The sequence below is a fragment of the Mus musculus genome, chromosome 9 (genome assembly GCF_000001635.26).
Source record: "Mus musculus strain C57BL/6J chromosome 9, GRCm38.p6 C57BL/6J".
In the NCBI taxonomy this organism is placed as follows: domain Eukaryota; kingdom Metazoa; phylum Chordata; class Mammalia; order Rodentia; family Muridae; genus Mus; species Mus musculus.
Genome location: NC_000075.6, coordinates 110,494,267 through 110,516,898, shown reverse-complemented (window position 1 = coordinate 110,516,898; position 22,632 = coordinate 110,494,267). Strand labels below are relative to the sequence as shown.

The 22,632-nt window shown below is 46.8% G+C and overlaps 1 protein-coding gene across 6 annotated transcripts in view; it reads right to left on the bottom strand.

Annotated features, from left to right (window-relative positions):
- Kif9 (kinesin family member 9) overlaps positions 1-22,632 on the bottom strand; it is a 48,437-nt gene that overhangs the window by 8,276 nt on the left and 17,529 nt on the right. For all 6 annotated transcript variants that reach the window (XM_006511942.4, XM_006511943.4, NM_010628.3 and 3 more), the window contains 11 exons: positions 22,414-22,497; positions 22,215-22,307; positions 20,941-21,088; positions 19,918-19,982; positions 15,233-15,310; positions 10,638-10,706; positions 10,134-10,238; positions 7,386-7,441; positions 6,428-6,518; positions 5,445-5,578; positions 2,276-2,470 (listed from right to left, as the gene is read on the bottom strand). In XM_006511942.4, coding sequence (XP_006512005.1) covers positions 2,276-2,470; positions 5,445-5,578; positions 6,428-6,518; positions 7,386-7,441; positions 10,134-10,238; positions 10,638-10,706; positions 15,233-15,310; positions 19,918-19,982; positions 20,941-21,088; positions 22,215-22,307; positions 22,414-22,497 — 1,118 coding nt within the window. The remainder of the gene's footprint in view (positions 1-2,275; positions 2,471-5,444; positions 5,579-6,427; positions 6,519-7,385; positions 7,442-10,133; positions 10,239-10,637; positions 10,707-15,232; positions 15,311-19,917; positions 19,983-20,940; positions 21,089-22,214; positions 22,308-22,413; positions 22,498-22,632) is intronic.

Below are 22,632 nucleotides of genomic sequence, written 5' to 3'. Positions count from 1 at the left end.
ATCCTGATCCATAGGCAGAGTGAGAGTCTGGGCCTAGTAGGCTTTTGAAACCTCAAAGCCCATCCCCAGTGGCTTTTCCTCCAACAAAGATCTAATCCTACCAAAGAGTTGCACTCTTGGTGACTAAGCAGTCAAACATATGAGCCCAGGGGGACCATTCTTATTCAAACCAGCACAGAAGCCCATGAGACTCAAAAAGCTAAATAATTCCTAAGTCTTAGGAAGTTCCTAAAACTAACAAGATTTACCAAACCCTTTTTACAAGGTTATAGAAGCAGTAAACTGCTGGGGAAAGAGGAGATTCTCTGCCTTATCCAGTTGCCTATCAGTCTATCAGTCACACAGAGTTCCAGGGGTGTAGCTTTTTTTTTTTTTTTTTTTTTTTTGGTTTTTGGTTTTTGGTTTTTTTTCAAGACAGGGTTTCTCTGTGTAGCCCTGGCTGTCCTGGAACTCACTCTGTAGACCAGGCTGGCCTCAAACTCAGAAATCTGCCTGCCTTTGCCTCCCGAGTGCTGGGATTAAAGGCATGCGCCACCACACCCGGCCAAGGGGTGTAGCTTTTATGAGTCATCACCAAGGCTGGGGTAGGCTTTGGGGTGATGTAGTTGCCTTTAGGCTACCCATGTTCTGTAAGTAACTCCAATACAGGCATTTGTTTGCTAACTTGGACTCTGGAGGAATTATTAGTGTGTTCTGTCACCGGCTCCTTATCTAGAGTAAGTAGACTATGGTTCAAATCTCCTTAGGAAAAATCTCATACAATACCCCAGATCCCCGTAAGAATCCATCATCATGTCTATACACATGTCTTTCAGCACTAAGGGGCAGACACAGGCAGATCTAAATGGGTGCCAAAAACCCAGCTTAGCTAAAACAGCAAGCTTCACGTTTGTTGAAAGACTGTGTCTCCATATATATGGCAGAGAGTAAGAGAAGACAGTAAGTGTGTTGATCAGGGCTTAGCATGCGCACACATACAGGGGTATGCACCCATATATTCATGCATATGTACTATACACATGTATCCCCCAAGCAGAAGATTCCCTGAGAACCCCAGTTAATCTGATACAACCTCTGGCACAGAGGGATGTGGGCTGGTAGTTGGCAACTTATTTGAAATGCATTTTGAAAAGGACAACACAAGATGGAACAAATGTAATAGCCTGCCAACAGAGACAAGAGGGCTCCAAGTGTATGGGCATTCACTATGCAACTCTTAACTTTTCTGAATGGTCTGAAATGTACACAGGCTCAGAAGAAGTTCTTCCTGTATGTACTGCACACCACAGGGGCAGAGATAACAATTCACCCGATGCCCTTTATCTAGTATTAACTATGAAAATGTTTTCTTTTTGTTTCTTTGTCTGTTTTTCAAGACAGGTTTCTCTGTGTGGTCCAGGCAGTACTGAAAACTCACTCTGTAGATCTGGCTGGCAAAGTGTTTACTTTTATAAAAATATTTTTTGTTAATGGTGTGATGAGCATGCTTTTTCATGCCCCACTCCTAGTTCCTCAGCCTGGGTTTCTAAAATTTTGAGCTCGAGCTTCTACCCCCCCCTCCTTTCCAGAGATTCTCCTGTTTCTGCCGCCCACCTTACTGTAGGGATACTGGGATAGCAGAAACTAGTGCTAGACACCTGGCTTTTCCCATGGCTCCTGGTCATTCTGCTCTAGGCCATCGCAGTTGCCCAGGAAGCACTTTTACCCACCTCCCCAGCCCCAGTTGTTCATTTTCTGAGCCAAAGTCTCATGTCAGGTTGGTGTCTGACTGTCTTTGTAGCCAAGGATCACCTTAAATCCTTCCTGCTTCTGCCTCCCAAGTGCTAAGATTGTAGGTGTATGTTCCTATGCCACACTTCTACAATGCATTACTTATGCAAAAGATACCTCACTTTAAAATCATTGATATGTGGTAGTCCTAAAATCATGTGTTCCTGCGTGCACGTGCCCCACAGCATGTGTATAAAGGTCAGAGGACAACTTGTGAGAGGTAGTTTTCTCCTTCAACTATTGTGTGTCCTGGGTATTGAACTCAGGTCATCAGAACTGGCAAGTTCCTTTACTACCTGAGCTATTTTCCCAGCCCCTAAAATAACTCTTGTTTGACTGTGTATCTTGGCAGATTGAGGTTGGGACATTTTGCATGCATATTTGTTGTCATGTTTCTTCCTTTTGGACTTTCTGTTTCCCATTTATTTCTCTTCTGCTCTGAGCATCCTTTACCTACCATGTAAGGACCACACCCTGATTTGAGTTGATCTGATCTGGTGGGTACCTGGGCGCACGTAATTCTTCCTTTGGAGAGTCTGAGATAAGGGGTTCAATGCTGGAAGTTTCTCTCTCTCGTGCAAGCATGTCTTTGAGATCCCCATCTTTGGAAGATGGGATCAGCTGGGTCTTGGAGATGGAAGCCACATCAAAGTCCTTGCCACTCACAGGGCTACTGGCACCTTCCTTTCTTGCTGAGGAGCTGAAAAACATCAGGGAAATACCAAGACCCAGGCATTAGCAGTGAGAAACTAAGATCCTAGAATGAGACCTTTCTCAAGCCTACTAGACCAAGCAGCCTACTACATTCAGCTTGCTTGCTTATTTTATCATGTATCATTTATCCATCCACCCATCCATCCATCCATCCATCCATCCATCCAACCTATTTGTTTGAGACAAGGTCTTTTTTTATTATATTTTCTTCATTTACATTTCAAATGCTATCCCCCAAAGTCCCCTATACCTTCCCCCTGCCCTGCTCCCCAACCCATCCACCCACTCGGGGCTTCCTGGCCCTGACGTGCCCCTGTACTGGGGAATATGATCTTCACAAGACCAAGGGCCTCTACTCCCATTGATGGCCAACTAGGCCATCCTTTGCTACATATGCAACAGCTCTGGAGGGTACTGGTTAGTTCATATTGTTGTTCCTCCTATAGGGTTGCAGACCCCTTTAGCTCCTTGGGTACTTTCTCTAGCTCCTTCATTAGGGGCCCGTTTTGTTTGTTTGCTTGTTTGTTTTGGTTTTTCAAGACATGGTTTCTCTGTATAGCCCTGGCTGTCCTAGAACTCACTTTGTAGACCAGGCTGGCCTCGAACTCAGAAATCCACCTGCCTCTGCCTCCCGAGTGCTGGACTTAAAGGATTTAAAGGCGTGCGCCACCACACCCTACTCTTTTTTTTTTTAAAGATTTAGTTTATGTATTTATTTTATGTATGTGAATACTTTAGACTCACCAGGAGAAGCCATCAGATCTCATTACAGATGGTTGTAAACCACCATGTGGTTGCTGGGAATTGAACTCAAGGCCTCTGGAAGAGCAGATGGTGCTCTTAACCACTGAGCCATATCTCCAGTCGGACAAGGTCTTATTATATAGCCCTGGCTGGCCTAGAACTCACAGAGATTTTTCTGCCTCTGCCTCTGCCTCTGCCTCTGCCTCTGCCTCTGCCTCTGCCTCTGCCTCTCTGCCTCTCTGCCTCTCTCTCTGCCTCTCTGCCTCTCTGCCTCTCTGCCTCTCTGCCTCTCTGCCTCTCTCTCTGCCTCTCTCTCTGCCTCTCTCTCTGTGCCTCTCTCTCTGTGCCTCTCTCTCTGTGCCTCTCTCTCTGTGCCTCTCTCTCTGTGCCTCTCTCTCTGTGCCTCTCTCTCTGTGCCTCTCTCTCTGCGCCTCTCTCTGCCTCTCTCTGCCTCTCTCTGCCTCTCTGCCTCTGCCTCTGCCTCCTAAGTGCTGGAATTAAAGGAGTACACTACCATAACTGGCAGTTGGCAGCTCCAATCTTCTTTTAAAATGTGTGTGCGCACGCCCGTGTGCACGTGCACTTGTGTGCATGCGTGTGTACATAAGAGAGCAGTATCCTCAGAAGCCAGAGATGTAAAATATCCCTGGAGATGGAGCTCCTGGCAGTTGTGAGCCACCTGACATGGGTATTAGGAGCTGAGTCAGTCCTCTCCATGAGCAATATGCAGTGAGTTTTTTATTTCTTTTAGAGTAAAAGAGGATTTCATATATCTGAAGCTGGCTTAGAGCTCCCTGGGTAGCTGAGGACAAGTATGACCTTTCCATCTTCCTGCTGAGGCTACAGGTGTATGATACTATTCTCAGTTGATGTGATGCTTAACACCAAACTCAGGGCCTTGTGCATGCTAGGCAGTCATTGCACCTGCAGAGCTCCATGCCCACACCCTTTATTAGTCCTTCCTTTCAGCTCTACTTCCTCCATTTGTTTCCCCTTGCTTCCCTCTTCCTTTCCTTTTTTTTCCTTTTCTTTTTTTGTCAGATGGTTGTACCATGTAAGTCCAAGGAGGCCTCAACTCATATATTTTTTTATTGTGTGTGACAGAGTCCATGACTGGGGGAGGGGGAGGCCACAGGATAACTGTGTAATTTGTTCTCCTCTACTTTAATGTAAGTTCCACAGATGAGACCCTTAGGCTTGTATACCAAGCACCTTTATCTGTGGAGCCATTTCACCAGCCCTGAATCCACACTCTTATGGCCCCAGCCTCCTAGGTGCTGGGATTACAGTCATGGATAACACACCCCAGCCCCCTTTCTTCTTACAATAAGTGTTGCTGAGAGGATCAGTCTCCATGTAGGTTATTACTCCAGTTCCCTGCAGCAGAAAGGACATAGCAGGCAAAAGGCACATTCTCTGCTACATGACTTGTGGCTTGCATGTGGAACTTCCCATGTGGAAGGACTGCATGCCCTAGCTTATACTCCCCACAAAGCCATTAGCTCTGATGCTATCATTATTACAATCATCATTCCCATTTTAGGGATACAAGATCAGTTCTCATGTCTCATGTGAGGAAGTCTCTTAGGAGTAAGAAGCACAGAGAAGGGAGATGTGCCCAGGTCTTGACTCTGAATCCCGTGTTCTGGCTACCACTACCAGGCACTGCCTGGGCAGCAGACTGGGGAAAATGCTTTCTCCAACTTGTCTTAGCTGGATATGAGACCCTTTTGAGCTTTTGAGAATATAAGGCAGGAGGATCATCATGAGTCTGAAACCAGCCATCTTTGGCTATATAGTGTGAGACTCCTTCTCAGGCTCCCCCAGTCTTACCTAAAAGGTGAGTTCAGGATTTCTGTGGCTTGAGTGCTAGATGCAGGTGAAAGAGTCAGAGGTATCACAGAAGTATGGCAGGCACAGTAGTGCCCTAGTGCTGGCAGGGCTGGCCTAGTGCTTCCTACAACCCTACTACTCAATAGGGACAGAACATTGGAAGTAGTGCAGTAAGATGGAAACACTGGGGGTGCTATGAGGATGAGTCGTAACACTTGGGGCATGGCCCTGACCGGAACCCCACAGATTACCCCACTGCTGCCTTGGCAATACTGCAGTAGTGAGCACTCGTAGCTGAGGTACCCATTGGAAAATGGGGAGGCCATGTACCCTCTATCTACCAAGGGGCCTAGGTGCCTCCAAGATGGACAAAGAGCTCTCACCTGAACTGGTCCTTCGGTGTCTTCTTGGTCTTAGGTTTCTTCCCAGGTTTGACAGAAAACGGAGCAACTCCAAGTCCAAAGCTTTGTCCATCGGGCTCACCTACTAGGTTACCTTCTATATCCATAAGCCCCACCTGGATAGAGGTCAGGACAAGGAGCATGGGTTATATTAGAGGTTTGGGCCTCTCAGGAATGCAAGTATTCATGGTGCAAACCTTGGGGTAAGCATGTTCTACACATACATACACACACACACACACACACACACACACACACACACACACCCCAAGATTTGGTTGCTTCTACCAGCTTCATGCTGTCCTTAGTAGACCTGTTTCTGAACCCTAGAAAATCAATGTCTACTTTCCATATTGGCCTCCTAATAATCCATCCTCCTGGGCTGAAGTCAAAGGCATGTGTTACCAATCCATCTCCCTACGAATCTTAAGACCTATTTCCAACCTAATTCCAAGTATTGGTCATCTATATCACTAGCCATATGTCCAATTTATGGACATCATTTTAAGTGCAAAAGTGATAGACTATATTTTTTTCTGTGTAAGTATGTATGTAGATGAGGAGACCAGAGGTCAACCTTGAATGTTATTCTTCAGGAACAGTCTAATGCTGGGTCTCTCACTGGCCTGGAACTCCCAAGCTATGCTAGGCTGGCTGGCTAGAGAGTCCAAGGCTCTGTCTGCCTATGCCTTCCCAGAGCTTGCATTACAAGGATGCACCACGATGCCCAGCTTTACGTGGGTCTGGGACTTGAACCGAGGGCCTCGTGTTTGTGCAGCAACTGCTTTACTGACTGAGCTCTCTCTCCCGCCCCTAAAGCGGTTTACACTTGCCAGGGCACTCCATATTCATTCCGGTGTTATCTTGATCTGGGAATGTGCATGACACTTGGCAGTTTCCGCAAAGTCTCCCCAAAGATGGAAAGCCTGAAGTGAGTGATGTCAGCAAGAAGCAACTATGCTTACCTTCTGGACAGCAGAAATGGCTGCAAAATCATTTTTGTCTATGAGAGTGTACTTCCTGCGCAAGGCAGACTCTACTTCCTGCTCCTGTTGGCTTGGGAGAAAGAGCGAGATAACACTTTGTAATGGGGGATATGCTGAGTCCACTTGGCTGAGACCCAAATACTAGATTCAACGTCAGTTAGGTGAAGCCCTGATGATGGAGCCACAGCCTCACCATAAGCCAAAAGACAAAAAAAAAAAAAAAAAAAAAAAAAAAAGCAGGGCGTGGTGGCGCACACCTTTAATCCCAGCACTTGGGAGGCAGAGGCAGGCGGATTTCTGAGTTCGAGGCCAGCCTGGTCTACAGAGTGAGTTCCAGGAAAGCCAGGGCTACACAGAGAAACCCTGTCTCGAAAAACCAAAAAAAAAAAAAAAGGCCCATCCCTTTTCACAATGTACACATCCCCACATCATCCATCCCCAAACCTCTAGAGCACCTTCCATGCCAGCTACATGATCTACGATGACATCTGATAATGCCTGTAAACCTGCCTGGGGACTGTGATGTCACCTAGGTTCTAACAGGTCCTATGGAATCGAATAACCAGTCTGGTACCAGCTGCTGCTCATTGGCTGCTCAGACAATGGGTAGATCTGTACTCAAACATAAGTGTCAGTGTTCCTTGAGGCAGAGGACATGGAGGATTCCTGAGGCCTGGCTCTGGGCACACACATAGGTGGCACGCCAAGAGTTCCTGTCCAATTGATTAACTCAACAAACACCCATCAGGTACCTGCACACACCCTGAGCACTCAGATCTGGTTCCTTTCGTGGCACAGAATGTTCTTCTTCACACAAAACATACACATACCTATCTCACATAAGAGGGCTTGCTTGAAGGCAATTGCCCAGGCCATAAAAAAAATAAAATAAAATAAAATGAAAATGGAGTGTGGGAGAGAATGAGGAGACACTTACCTCAGAACCACCCTGAACTGGTTGAATACCTCCTGAATCTGCCTTAGATTGATTATCTGGCAGAAGAGAGCAAAGCAGAGTTTAAACAATGATACCAAGGAATGAGGCTGTGTCTAAGCAGAGCAGTCAGGAGCCTTGGCTGACTGAACCATCTCATTTTGATAATATGAGAAGTAGCCCCTCAAGCAGTCCCTGGGGAAATGGCTCAGCAGCTAAGAGCATTCTCTTGGTTCCCTCACCCACATCAGAAAGTTGACAACTGTCTTTAACTCCAGTTCCAGAGGATAATACCCTCTTTCAGTTTCCATAGGCACCCTACGCAAAGTACAAACCCACACACAGATATGTGTATGCGAATGTATATTTTTAAATATTTTTATGTGTATAAGTGCTTTGCCTGCGTGTATGTGTGTGCCTGGTGCCCTCAAAGACCTGAGGGGACAATAGATTCCCTGGAACTGGAGTTATAGACTGCCATGAGCTGCACATTGGTGCTGGGAACTGAACCTGTGTCTTCTGCAAGAACATCAAGTACTTTTAACTGCTGAGCCATTTCTCCAGTCCCCACTTTTTGTTTTATGAGAAAAGGTCTAACTGTGTAGTCCAGACTGGCCTTGAACTCACCTGCCTCAGCCTCCCAATACAGGCATGTGCCACCATGACCAACAAAAATACTTTTAGAGTGGAAATCTCTAGGGATAGTGCTACTTTTTAAAATACAATAATGGTTAACACTGTCAACAGATCTAAAGTACCATGGAGTCAGACCTCTCTGGGCATGTCTAGGCTGAGATTTTCTAGACTGAGTCAATTAATGAGGAAAATTCACCATCAGTTCATGCAGTTTCATTCCATGGGCGAGGTTCAGACTGAATAAAAGGAAAGTGGGCTGGAGAGATGGCTCAACAGATAACAGCACTTGGCTGGTATCCCAGAGAACCTAGATTCAATTCCCAGCACCCACATGGCAGCTCACTGTCGGTAACTACAGGTCCAGGAGATCAGACACCCTCACACACAGATATATTTGCAGGCAAAACAACAATGTACATTACATTTAATTTAAAGAAAGGAAGGAAGGAAGGAAGGAAGGAAGGAAGGAAGGAAGGAAGGAAGGAAGGAAGGAAATACCCGGGGAGATAAACCCTAGCACTCCCGCTCTCTCTGCTTCCTGACTGTGCACAGTCTGACCAGCCTCAAGCCTCTGCCACTCTGCCTTCTCTGCCATGATGGGCTACATCATCTGTGAATCAGAAAAAAACCATTCCTGTCTCATATGGCTTTTGTCAGATATATTGTCATTGTCACGGCAATGAGAAAAATTAGTACAAATACTCCCTAAGGAAAAGACTATATTAAACTGAAGGAAAGGCCATCCAGAGACTGCCCCAACTAGGGATCCATCCCATCTGCAGACACCAAACCCAGACACTATTGCTGATGGCAAGAAGTGCTTGCTGACAGGAGCCTGATACAGCTGTCTCCTGGGAGGCTCTGCCAGAGCCTGACCAATACAGATTTGGATGCCTGCAGCCAACCATCAGACTGAGCACGGGGACCCCAGTGGAGGAGTTAGGGGAAGGGCTGAAGGAGCTTAAGTGGTCTGCAAACCCATAGGAAGAACAACAGTATCAACTAACTGGATCTCCCAGAGCTCCCAGGGACTCAGCCACCAACCAAAGAGTGCACATGGAGGGACCCATGGCTCCAGCTGCATATGTAGCAGAGGATGGCCTTATCTGGCATCAGTGGGAGGGGAAACCCTTGGTCCTGTGGAGGCTCCATGACTCAGTGTAGGGAGATGCTAGGGAGGAGGGGCAGAGTGGGTGGGTGGGAGGAGCACTCTCATAGAAGCAGGGGGGTAGGATGGGGGGTTGCAGAGAGGAAATCAGAAAGGGAGACATTTGAAATGTAAACAAATAAAATAACCAAAAAATAAAAATAAAATTACTTAACTATCTTTCTTCCACTTCCAGAAGATTAAGATGGACCCCATTAATGAACTTCTTGTTTGGGCATAGATAGACACACACACACACACACACACACACACGCAGCTGGAGGAAGGTTAGCAGCCTATGAACACTAAACTTGACTCAAGGTTGGTTTGATGCTCCCCTTGTGCTGGAAAGGCCACCAAACTTCAGTTGCCCGAGACCCTCCTTTTGCTGCTGTCCACATTGATACTTAAGAGGGGCAGGGATAGTAGTCCATGTAGTTCCCTGGTGAAAGGTTTAATGACTGCACTGTAAATGAGATTCATTCCCCTCTCCAGCCCTTCCTGTGTGCCTACTGCATTCTTCTTTTACACTCCAACAGTGGGCCATGGGAGGCAGGATCTTCTTTAACAACCAACCAACCAACCATCAACCTGACTACTGTCCTTTATTACCCCCTTTATTAGGGGAACCTTAGCCCGAACCTACGTTCCTTCTCAACTGCAGAGCTGAGGCTCCTGGACATCCATCCCGGTCACTCAGCCAGGAGGTACCTGGGACTCCATCAGAGCAGCTTTGCTTAAGGTCTGTTCCCATGCCCCTGAGATGGACGACCTTTGGTATATACACCACGTATAGCTCACTTTAGGGTGTGTAATCCTAAACATGGACCCTAAGGCCATGGTGGCTGAAGGCATTTGACTAGGGTCTACACACCACTTCCCATCTATTGCATCCATTCCACATCATAGTACTCAGCAAGGGAAGTCCGAGAGAGTTGAGCCTGTGGTCCCACAGCAGGGCTCCTTACGTCAATCTCGTCCAGCGTCCCCTCCAGGTACCTCCGTACTTGAGAGTTGATCTCAGCAATCTGAATTTCATCCATGGGGTCATAATTCACAAGGGTGCGGTTGGACTTGAAGGATGAAGAACATAAGCAATAAGAATCTGAGCCCAAGCAGGAGCATCAAGGGGCCTCCTGAGAGCTGAAGTGTGGAGCTGGGGTATAGTATTTGACTGCTGTGATGGCTGTTTGCTTTACTCGCTGGTCCTGGTGGGGAAGGCCTGAGAAGCAGGCCAGATGTCTCAGCAAACCATAAGGTAGGGAGATGCTTTTCTTTGCCTTTAGGGCCATCAGAATCGTGACCACAAGCCCAGCTAGGCCACTGGAGGATTCCACCTGCCACAGAATGTCCACTGCTGATCCTTTCCTACTTTCTACCCCACGCTACTGCCCCTGGCCTTAACCCACCGTGCTGTTTGCCCCTGGTCTCTGTCCCCAGCAACTTTCCCTCTCCCATAGCCAATCCCTTACCAGACTATCATGGATGGCCAGTTCCTGCTTAAGCAATGCCAGTTCCTTCTCCAAATTCTTGACCATTCTCTGCCAGGGAAAACAAAACAAGTCGGAAAGAAAATCGTCAGAAAATTACTTGGCTCCTCCATAGAAAATGCCCAAATTCTTTTTCTTTTTCTTTTTCTTTTCTTTTTTCTATTTTTTTCCAAGACAGAGTTTCTCTGTGTAGCCTTTAGCTGTCTGGGAACTTACTCAGACCAGGCTGGCCTCAAACTTACAGAGGTCCACCTGCCTCTGTCTCCAGAGTGATAGATTAAAGGCATGTGCCACCACGGCAGCCAAATACTCAATTTCTTAATTTGGACCCAGATATCCTGGTTATTCCTGCCAATATACAAAGTGTGTTCTTGGTTTCTAGGCCATCCATCTTAGTTGATGGGTGACCCTTCTCCAACTAGAATGAGCTTATGGTCTAAGATGGTTTCTTTCAGCAAATAGGACTGTTGTTTATATGCTGTCTTCAAACCCAACTCCCAGAAGCTCCTGGAGAGCTCCCTAGTCTCCCAGGATAAGGCCCTTCCTAGGCCATGACGTATGTGTGGGGGTCAAAGGACAAGATGCAGAACTCAATTTTCCCCACCCAACACTGCTCTACTGCTCTTGCTAAAATATCGCTCGTGTGTGTGTGTGTGTGTGTGTGTGTGTGTGTGTGTATGTGTATTTTTAATTTTTGAGACAGGGACTCATTGTAACCCATGCTAGCTCCAAAGCCATCATGTGGCCAAGAATGACCCTGAAGTCCTGATACTCTAGGCAATCCCTCTGAGTGCTGGGATGACAGTCATATGCTACCGTGCTGGACTCTTATGGTTATATCTTAAATACCCACTGAAGGGCACATGGTAAAGGCTTGATCCCTGTGTTAGTCACTTTTGTTGGTGTAACAAAATATCTGAGCAAGCCAGGTGTGGCCCACATCTTTAATCCCAGCACTCAGGTGGCAAAGGCAGGCAGATCTCAGTGATCTCAAGGCCAGCCAGGGCTACATAGTGAGACCCTGTCTCAAAAACAAACAAGCAGCCAGGCAGTGGTGGCACATGCCTTTAATCCCAGCACTTGGAAGGCAGAGGCAGGCATATTTCTGAGTTTGAGGCCAGCCTGGTCTACAGAATGAGTTCCAGGACAGCCAGGGCTACACAGAGAAACCCTGTCTTGAAAAACTCAAAAAAAAAAAAAAAAAAAAGCAAATCTGAACAAATTGCTTTGGGTCCAAAACAAGACTTAACATGATAGAAGAGCGAGGATGCTAAAGCAAAGCTATCAACCTCATTATGGCCAGGAAGCAGAGAGATTGAGGAAAGGTCCAAGCACAAGCTACACCCTTCAGATGCACATCACAGTGATCTGCTTCCTCCAACTGGGTCCAGCACCTCCTGATAGACCGTTTTTATAAATGGACATTCTTTGAACTGGGACATGACTTAGTTGCAAAGCACTTGCCTAGCATGTGTGAGCCTTGGGGTCAAGCCTTAACACCACAGAAAAAGAAAAGGCAAGTGTGATGGTGTATGTGTGTAATTCTAACACTTGGTAGATGGAGGCAGGAGGATCAATAGCCTAGGCTGGCCTTACTATTAGCATAAAAGCCAGTCTGGGCTATCCTGCAACTGTCACAAACATTTTAAAAAGGAGGAAGAGTAGAGAAGGAGGAGGGAAGAAAGAAGAAAAAACGTCTGGCAGAGAACATATCATGGATTCAGGTACTGAGAAATGATAGGTTTTTAAAAGATTTATTTATTTGTTATGTATACAGCATTCTGCCTGCAATATATGCCTGTAGGCCAGAAGAGGTCGAGATCACTAGATCTCATTATAGATGGTTATGAGCCACGTTGCTGGGAATTGAACTTAGGACCTCTGGAAGAGCAACCAGTGCTCTTAACCTCTGAGCCAGCTCTCCAATCCAGAAATGATAAATTTTGAGCAACAAAATTTGCCAAATCTTGCCAGGCAGTGGTACCTGCCTTTGATCCCAGCACTAAGGTGGATCTCTGAGTTCAAGGTCAGCCTAGTCTACACAGAGCTACAGCCAGGCCTCACAGAGCAATCCTGTCTGGAAAAAAACAAAAGACTATTTGCCAAGTCACTTACATGTGATATTTGAGAATTTTTAAATTTTTATTTATTTTGTTTGTTTGTTTTTGGGTTTTTGTTTTCTTGTTTTTTTTTTTTTTTTTTTTTTTTGAGACAGGGTTTCTCTGTGTAGCCCTGGCTGTCCTGGAACTCACTCCGTAGACCAGGCTGGCCTCGAACTCAGATATTCGCCTGCCTCTGCCTCCCAAGTTCTGGGATTAAAGGTGTGTACCACCACCGCCCGGCTCTTGAGAATATTTTGTAACCGAGGCACAAGGAAATTTTCAGAGACCTCTCACCATGAACAGGCTCCTCGTTGTCAGAAAATGGCCACTGGAAGGAGCTGCTGCCAAAACAAGTGACCACAGCAGTGTCTAATCACAGGGGCACAGGCTGTAGTCCAGCCTCATTCATTCGGATCACCTGTTACCATGTGAGTGCACAGCAAGGGCTGACAGACCTCTGGGATCATGGTGGCTCTGTGGCAATTTAGACACAAAGCCTGAGGCATGTGATCAGAACCCAAATCCAGGCTCAGCCTTTTAGGAAACCCCAAGTAGGCCTCCTTCTAGTATGGACTGTCTTTGGGGCCAAGGAGAAAGGCTTGGTGGCTATTCTCAGGCACCTCATCCTCCCCACTCTAAGAAATACATTATGCCCCAGATACAAAAAGTCTGGCTGAGATGCTGGCACCTGCCGCTGGATGACTCTGCTCAGTGTATCACAGAGGACATATGTGGTCCAATCAGAAGGTGAGTTGGGTAGTGGACCCTCTTGGGAAAACCAGCCTCCAACTTACCCTGAGAACAAGGGAACTTTTTCCCTAATGCTTGACAGGTATAGCAGCCTCTCCTCCTGCTGGGAGCAGCTGCCTGGAAACAGGGCTGCAGAAGCAGACCCCACAATTTAGAGACTTGAAAGCACCTCCTGTACCCACACACATAATGCACACATCCACTTGCACACATATGCATGCACACACAAGCATGCATGCACACACAAACAGACATTGTACACACACATAATACACACACATACACACATTGCGTGCGCGCGCGCGCGCGCACACACACACACACACACACACACACACACACAAAGGCTCCTCAGATAAGGAAGGAGCAAGTCACTGAACAAGGGTGGTCCAACCCAGAAAGAGCAAATGCAGCAACTGTGAACTCAAAAACACAAACCCTCACTGAACTGCGACGGCACAAGTCTATATGCTAGCACACAGGGAATGATGCAGGAGGAACAGGAAATGGAGGCCAGGTTGGATTGTATAATGAGATCATGTCACAAAATGGAAGGCAGGGAGGAGAGGAACCAGAAGAGAAAAGGAAGGAAGGAAGGAAGGAAGGAAGGAAGGAAGGGAGGAAAGGAGAGGGAGGGGGAGGGAGGGAGGGAGGAAGGGAGGAAGGGAGGAAGGGAGGAAGGAAGGAAGGAAGGAAGGAAGGAAGGAAGGAAGGAAGGAAGGAAAAGGAAATATCCAGGCTCTCCCATTGACAGAATGAGGAGCTCAGTAGACAGGGGCTTAGCTGGCCAGGTGCTTCTCACCCTCGCTGAGTTTAAGAACCAGAACTCGGCGCTCTACTTCCCTGCTAAACCATGTTTAGTTCCACGATGGCATCGTCCTTCAGGGTTTAGAATCTAGAAATGTTTGATCCTTTTGCCAGGAACACAGGGACATACACATGCCCATCTCCAGCAACCATGATTTCATAAGCATTTTTGCTTGCTTTTTAAAAAATGATTTATCTTTATTTTACATGTATGAGTTTGTGTGTGTGTGCGTGTGTGCGTGTGTGTGTGCCTGGTATCCAGGGAGGCCAGAAGAGCACACTGGATTCCTCAGAACTGGAGTTACAGATGATTGTAAGAGCTGCCACATGGGTGCTGGGGATGGAATTCAGGTGTTCTGTAAGAGCAGTAAGTACTTCTAACCACTGAGTCATCTCTCTAGCCAGTGGGTTGATTTTTGAGACTGTCTCATGGAGCCTAGGCTGTCTTTGAACTCGTGATCTTCCTGAAAACTGACTCCTACAAGTTGTCCTTTGACTTCCACTCATGTGCCCATGCATATACACACACACATATACACACATAAAATAAACGTGTTCTATTGTGGCAGACAGGGAACTCTGAGAGACAATGCATGCTGATTGAGCTCTGAAGAAATCTCCTGGGGACTCCTGGGATACCCAAGTCCCTGGACCCCCGCATGTAAGCTAAGTGGTAGATCACCTTTCCTTTCATGTTTGTGGCGGTCTAGCGGGGTCTCCAGGGAGTCTTAAAGATATCACGGAAAGGAAAGGATTGACCCTGGACTCCAAGCAAAACTCAGTGGAGGCAGGAAGGAAACCACTCAAGTCTGGCTTTCCTTATGACCTCCAGCAGATACTCGTGTGGTAGCAAACACACAGGCAACAAACCCACAGACAGCATTCCCAGTTGGGAAGCTCCCATCAGCCCCTTAGTACCTCAGCATCATACTTCTCATTGATGGCAGGCTCAGTGGTGACCAGCTTCATCCTGCTGGCAAACCTCAATGAAGACAGCTGAAAACAGACCAGATAAATGTCAGGTGGCTCACCACTCACATGAGGCCCTAAAGATCAGCCTTCTCATAGGGCATGTCCTCTTCAAACTCTTCCAGGTGCCTTAACTGGTATTATTAGTTCACGTCTTCAAGGGGACAGTGATCAAAAGAGCATTTGTAGAGTCTGAAGGTTAAGTGAGTTATATAGACACTGATTAGCAAGTGGAGGACCTCCATATACTCAATATGTAGTCCAGGCTGGTCCAATCCTTAACCAAAATATAAAATTAAAAAGGGTACATCAGGCATGATGGGACATGCACTTATGAGGTGGCAACAACAGGATCAGGAGTTTAAGATCATCCTCAGCTACTTATCAAGCTGGAGGCTAGCCTTGGCTACATTAGACTCAGTATCAAAAATACATAAATAGGGCTGGCGAGAAGGCTCAGCAGTTAAGAGCTTGCTGCTTTTCCAGAGGTCCCAAATTCAATTCCCAGTACCCAGAGCGAGTGGCTCACAATGGCCTGTTAGACTAACTTTAGGGGAATCTAATACCCTCTCTGGCCTCTCTGGGAACCTGCACTCACATGCACACTCACATATTCACAAACACACATACATGTAAACAAACAAAATTAAATCTTAATAAACAAACAAGACCTTAGCAGTGAGGTCTTCAGTAGGGTGGGGAATGTAACAGGAGGAATAGGAAGTTGATAGAGGCCCATGTTGTAGCTAGGTCCTTATCTAGTTCACTACTCAGACACTAGTCCAACTCTTCTTAACTTTTCCTTCTCTCTCTCTCTCTCTCTCTCTCTCCCTCCCTCGCTCCCTCCCTCTCTCCCTCCTTTCCCCTTTCTCTTCTTCCTCCTCCTTCTTCTCTCTTTCTCCTCTCCTCTCCTCTCCTCTCCTCTCCTCTCCTCCCCTCCCTTCCTCTTTTCTCTCTGTCTCTGTCTCTCTCTGTTTCTCTGTCTCTCTCTTTCTGAGATAGGGCCTCAATACTCACAGACTCACAGAGATCCACCAGCCTTGCCTCTGCCTCCTCAATACTGGGATGAAAGCCATGAGCCACCACACCTGCTGCACACTGGTCTGTTTCTTTTCCTTTTCTGGCGAGCACATCCAGGGCCTTGTGTTCACTAGCCAAGCTTCCTACACTGATGAGCATCCTTGCTCCACATAGTTCCAGTTCTTAGCTCATACCTCCCAACTTCCATCCAGACCCCTGTGCTCAGGCTGCCCCGCCTAAGGCACTCTTTCCTCTCCTCTTCTCCTCCTCTCCTCTTCGTCTTTCTATTCTCTGCTCCTAAAGGCACAATTAGAAACCAGCTTCCAGCACAAAGCCTTTCAGGTTCTCCTTCACATGAAAGACACAGGCATGGTGTCCCTCCTACAGGTCGTGCCCTCTACTCTTCCTTACCTACTTCTCTCAGTCTAGATCAGTGAAGTCTAAAAGAAATAATATGCGACCATATTCATTATTACGTTTTTCCTTTGTTTGCTTTTTTGTTTGTATGTTCTTGAGACAGGCTTTTTATATGTAGTCCTGGCTGTACTAGAACCCTCTATAAAGAGCAGGCTGGCCTCAAATTCACAGATTTCTGCCTGCCTCTACTTCTAGAATGCTGGGATTAACGGCTGTGTTACCATTCCTGGCAAATAAGTCATGTGTGTCTGGGGAGGAGGGCTCAGTTGGTAAAGCAGTTGGCTGCATAAACATGAGGACCAGAAAACTTGTATTTGATTCCCAGAATGCACATAGAGAAGCCTGTGTGGTAGCATGAGTTTATAATCTCAAACCTGGGAAGGCGCACACAGATAGATCCTTTAGGTTTGCTGGCCAGCTATCTTAGCCTTAATGGGCTACCTCCAGGTTAATGAGAGATCCTGTCCCCAAAAAAACAAGGTAGGAGCTGAGGAAATGGTTTATTGGGTAAGAGCACTTGTGGTGAATGCAAGGGGACCTGAGCTCAGCTCCCTGGACCCATGTAAAAGTGAGATAGTGGCTATGTGTGACTCCTGGAATGCTGGTCTGTCAGTGAAGAGGCCTTGAGACTAGGAACAGACTTGGAACAGGGATGGGTCACCTTGGGCTCCAAGAAGGACTGGTAAGGTTCTTCCTCAGTTGTGTTGTTTGGTTGATTAAGTGCTCTGCCACTGGACATTTGAGTGACCTTACATAAATCTCACCACTCACTTGTACAGGAATGGGAAGTCTGCCTTATGAATCCTGGGGAGACTCAGTATGCAATTTCTTTCTTCCTTTCTTTCTTTCTTTCTTTCTTTCTTTCTTTCTTTCTTTCGTTTGTTTTGTTTGTTTGTTTGTTTGTTTGTTTGTTTGTTTGTTTGTTTTTCAAGACAGGGTTTCTCTGTATAGCCCTGGCTGTCCTGGAACTCACTCTGTAGACCAGGCTGGCCTCAAATTCAGAAATCCGCCTGCCTCTGCCTCCCAAGTGCTGGGATTAAAGGCGTGCACCACCACGCCTGGCTTCTAAAGGTATTTTTAAATAGATTTTTAAGCACAAGGATTAAGACACAGAGAGGTACTCAGAAAGCAAGACACTGCAGAATATACAATCACTGGCTAGCAGGACTGAATAATTCAGGAGGAAACAGTGATGCTCACTGACTCTCTAGAGTATTAAAGTAATCTGGGCCTGGTTAGTAGCAAGAACTGCCTTCCATTTTATTAAAAATACTATTTGCCTTCCCTTTGTGTGCTTTTTAGTTTAGTGGTGGTGGCGCATGCCTTTAATCCCAGCACTTGGGAGGCAGAGGCAGGTGGATTTCTGAGTTCAAGGCCAGCCTGGTCTACAAAGAGAGACAGGACAGCCAGGGCTATACAGAGAAACCTGTCTCGAAAGGCAAAAAAAAAAAAAAAGGAATTATGTGTCAAGAGGAAGAGCCACTGATGGACCCCAAGGCTCATCTGTTTTGTTGTGAGATATGGTCTCCAAGTAGCCTTGGCCAGCTTGTAGCTCACTCTACAGACCAGGCTGGCTTCAAACTCTCATAACAAAGCACAATTGAGCCCCAAGGGGAGCTCTAACTACTTTAACCTCTAGCTGCCTTATGAAGAAAGCTGCTGTTGAGAGCTCTATCCATGCTTTGGGGAGGCCATCACTCACGCTGGGACATTTTTAGTCAATGGAGATCCTCCTGCCTCTGCCTCCTGACTGCTGGGATTGAAGGTGTGTGCTACCACACCCAGCTTTCCAAGGCCCATTCTTAAAGCAATAGGACAATAAGAATGCTTACTACAAAGCCACCCAAGTACCTTGACACCTGTATCTGCCATCATGTCTTCCTATCACAGAAGGGCATGGAGTGAGCCCCAAAAGGTCCATTGACTAAAACATCCCAGCGTGGGTGATGCCTCCCCAAAGCATGGATAGAGCTCTCAACAGCAGCTTTCTTCATAAGGCAGCCTAGAGGTTAAAGTAGTTAGAGCTCCCCTTGGGGCTCAATTGTGCTTTGTTATGAGATGAGACCAGGAGGTTCCTAAACCCTTTCCCTGGAGGTGCAGTCTCACGTCAGCTGGAGCTCTTTGGTTTGACCTGCCAAATCCCAGGGCACTGAATGTGTGGCAAGAACACTCTCCCTGTGCTGGGACAGTCCCTAATGCATACAGGCTAGAGGCTCTACAGTCACGGCTTGCCTCACAGCATCCCTGGAAATAACCCATTTTACCTAAGTGAATTCTCCAGATAGCTGAAGCACTCCTTCAGCATTCGCAACAGTAAAGTAGCTAGGGACAGTTTTCCTAACTGTTTATGACAAGGGTACTTTAGAGGGGGAAACCCAACCTGGAACAGATTCACCTGTTACTGTGTTGGACACCTATTCCTGTCTGACATTTTCAGGACACCCGTGTCCTGCCACTGCATTGTCTCCCTGAGTCCCATCCATGTTCACAGCTTTCCCCTCTTAAAACTCTACCATGCCTCCATCCATGTGCAGAACAACTAAGGGCTCAGCCTTTCCAGACACATCAAGGCCCTGCAATTTTCTTTTCTTTCCTTCTTAAGCCCTCCAGTAGAGGGGCAAGATGTTCCTGGTATGAGTCACATACTCAGTTCTGTCATCACCTCTACTTGTAACAACTATGCATCCTGCTGCCAATATTTTAATGCCACCCAGCTCAGTACCCACCCAAGTTTTGGGGTGGGGGGTCCTTTCCCCTCCCTGGCCACTTCTGAAGGTCTCACCCACCCAGGACTCTGACATGACTTTGGACCAGGGCTTCTCTTTCTATAGGGAAGGCTCTGTTGTATCTCTTCTGAACTATTCAACTCACACAAGCTGCACCCCTGAAAGCATGTTCTCTGTCCCCACAAGACTGCTCTCACCATGCCTCCTTGTATAATAAGCCCCCAAGGTTAAGTCTGTCCTACACCTGGCCTTCTTTCTTAATATGGTTTATTGCTTGGTGTTCGCATCCTAGTCTCTGTCACCCTCAGCAGTTGTGGCTCAGGTTTGTCCTTGGGGTCCCTAACAATGCTGTGGATAGTGCCCCATGTGAGCCGGTCTGGATCCAACCTTATCTATGCCCCACCCCCACCCTCACCCTCTGCACCCATGGGGAGAAACTCCAGCCTGGTTGCACTGGCTGTCTCTACATACCGTTTCATCCAACTGGGCAGCTTCTCCATAGATGTTTGTCACGAGGACCATATTACAGTTTCCCCCTGCAGAAAGGGACACAAGGGATTCCTTTAGGATCAACAGGGTTCTGTTATGGACTCAATGCTTGTATCCCCACAAAATGTACAACCTCCAAAATCCCAAACACCTAGTCTGATGTATTTGGAATGGAGCCTTTGGTAGTAACTACTCTTAGATACAGTCTGTGTGGGCAGCCCCTGTGATGGGGTTGCTGTCTTTGTAAGAAAAGAAAAGGCAGAGCCATTTCATTCTCTCCAGGTGAGGATATGGCCAAGAAGTGACCTTCTGCAAGGAAGGAACCAAATCTATCAGCACCTAGATCCTAGCCTTCGATGTCCACATAACTGCAAAGAATGCATTTGTCATCTAAACCTGTGGTGCTTTGTTTTAACAGCCCATGCTGACTTAGAGACAAAGGAGATGGCCTTAGTCTGCATGAGGCTGTGAGGCAAGAGACAGAGGTAGGAACAGAGAGACCATAATTTGTACCCAGGAGGAACCCCAGGACAGAACAGTAGGGACAATTAAGGAGACTGGAGCACACTCAGACTTTGCTCATGGTGTCACAGGGCTAATGACCAGAAACCAGTGACTGTATCATTAGGCCTGACAAAGCCCAACACAGGAGTGGATGACAAGGTGGCTCCCACTGTTGCATCTAGGAAGGTGTAAAGGACACAGGGAAATGATAGGAGAGGCCCCTTCCCTGAGTCTCCAAGGCCACAAAGGTCTCTGCCAAACAGTTTAGGGACAAGGTGGAAAGAGAAAATGTTGCCAGCAGAGGCAAAAGCTTGAATAAATATTCTAACAGCAAGAGTGCACGAAGGCTTGTCCCATGCGTCTGACTGGCATTGCTTCTGAAGAGCTGCAATAAGTTCATTCCCTCTGTCAGAGTGATTCTCTGATCCTGAATGGCAGATGATCCGGGCCTAGTCCTCCCCAGGAAACAGCCCCTCCTCTGAGGACCGTCCACATCCTCACCTAAGGAGTCTTTCAGGGCATGGGTGAGCTTGCTCTGCCGGAAAGGGACGTGGTCCCGATTCTGGTCCCCAAGGGCAATGATGGCCTGCTCCAGGAATGACAGTGACTTGTTGATGTAGGTGGCTTCCTTTAGGACTCTACCTTCAGACTGCAAACAAAATGTGTGGTCACTCTGGACAGAATAAGGAGGCTACCGTATTAAGGTTGCCCACGCTTCCTGGTTTGCAGTGATATGAACGTCTGCAGTCAGGCTGAGCCTCCTCCCCAGAATCAGGACCTTTTCCTCAAAGCTGGTGATGTTTTCTGTCTTGGTCTACTGATAATGGTAATAGTAAAACTCACGGAGCATTCATATGAAGGTTAACGTGAATAAGAATACACATATGAATAGTCATATGATACTCACATCCACATGTACAAATGCACGTGAAATACCTCAGCAGGTAAGCCTATGAATATTCATATAAATATAGCAGTACACACATAAGCAAATACTCATCTAAATACTCTTACGAAATTTTGTGTTTTAATAAAAACCTTTGCGGGAGGGTTTAGGGGCTTTGGGGATAGCATCTGAAATGTAAATGAAGAAAATATCTAATAAAAAACCCTTTGCAAATATACATTTGAAATTAAACATGCATGTGAATTCTTTCACGTCCATACACAGAGAAATGCCACACCAGCATGGAGCATTCACTGAGCACTTACTGAACCCAGGTAAGGGGTAATTACAAGGAACCCAGCTCTTTCCTATCCAAAAGAATGCTCACAGGAAGGAAACCTTTGTGATGCGATTGCCATCTCCCTACTCTGTAAAGCTGTTTGTTTAGCAAAGACCCACTGTAGTTTCAGAACTTAATGATCTATGGAGGCTGGCCCTTTCCCCCATTTCTTCACACCAAGTTTCAAAACTAACCTGTCACCAAAGACTGAGGTCAGACTCCAGCCAAAGGAGAAAAGACACAGCATTCTTGCGTTAGGATAAAAACCCATCATGTTTTTGGTTAGGTGTGCCTGTCACTTGACTGAAGCAATGTACCCTTTCACAAAAGTAGAAACCTGCCTGCCACTTTACTTTCCCTTTGTGAGATACCAGTGAGGTACTGAGCCCCAGGCTTACGTCTAACATAGGCATGATGTTAAGGGCAATCATCTCATGTAATGGTTAGAAAAACGCTCCACTCTGTCTGGTTGTCCTCAAGCATCCAATGTGGACTATGCATACACACAGGCTCCAAGCCACAGGGTCTGTGGCTACTCCCCGCACTTACCCCAGTCTTGCTGAGCCTCTCTGAGCCTGCCAGATCTACCAGGTTGATTTTAGAAGTGATATACTTTTCATCTGATAAGGTCCGAGAGTGGGCCTACAAAAACATCCAAACAATTTAGAATGCCCTGGGTAGAGCTTCTGTGTGGGTGGCACCCACAGGAGTTCCAGGTCCTTCTGGAGAACAAAGAATGTGCACCGACCTCCATGTAGATGGTGAAAATGCAGTGCGACCTGGATGAGTTCTTGTTCATCGTGTGGGAGGCAATGATCCTGTTGGTCTCGCCCTGGAAGGGAAAGGCAGCGTATGCGACACTTTGAAAACTGAAAACAAGGAATCTGAGTCATTGTCCAATACTCGGACCCTTACAGTCAGCTGGACCTTCTAGGAAATGTCTTTTTTGGTAAACTATAAAAGGGAG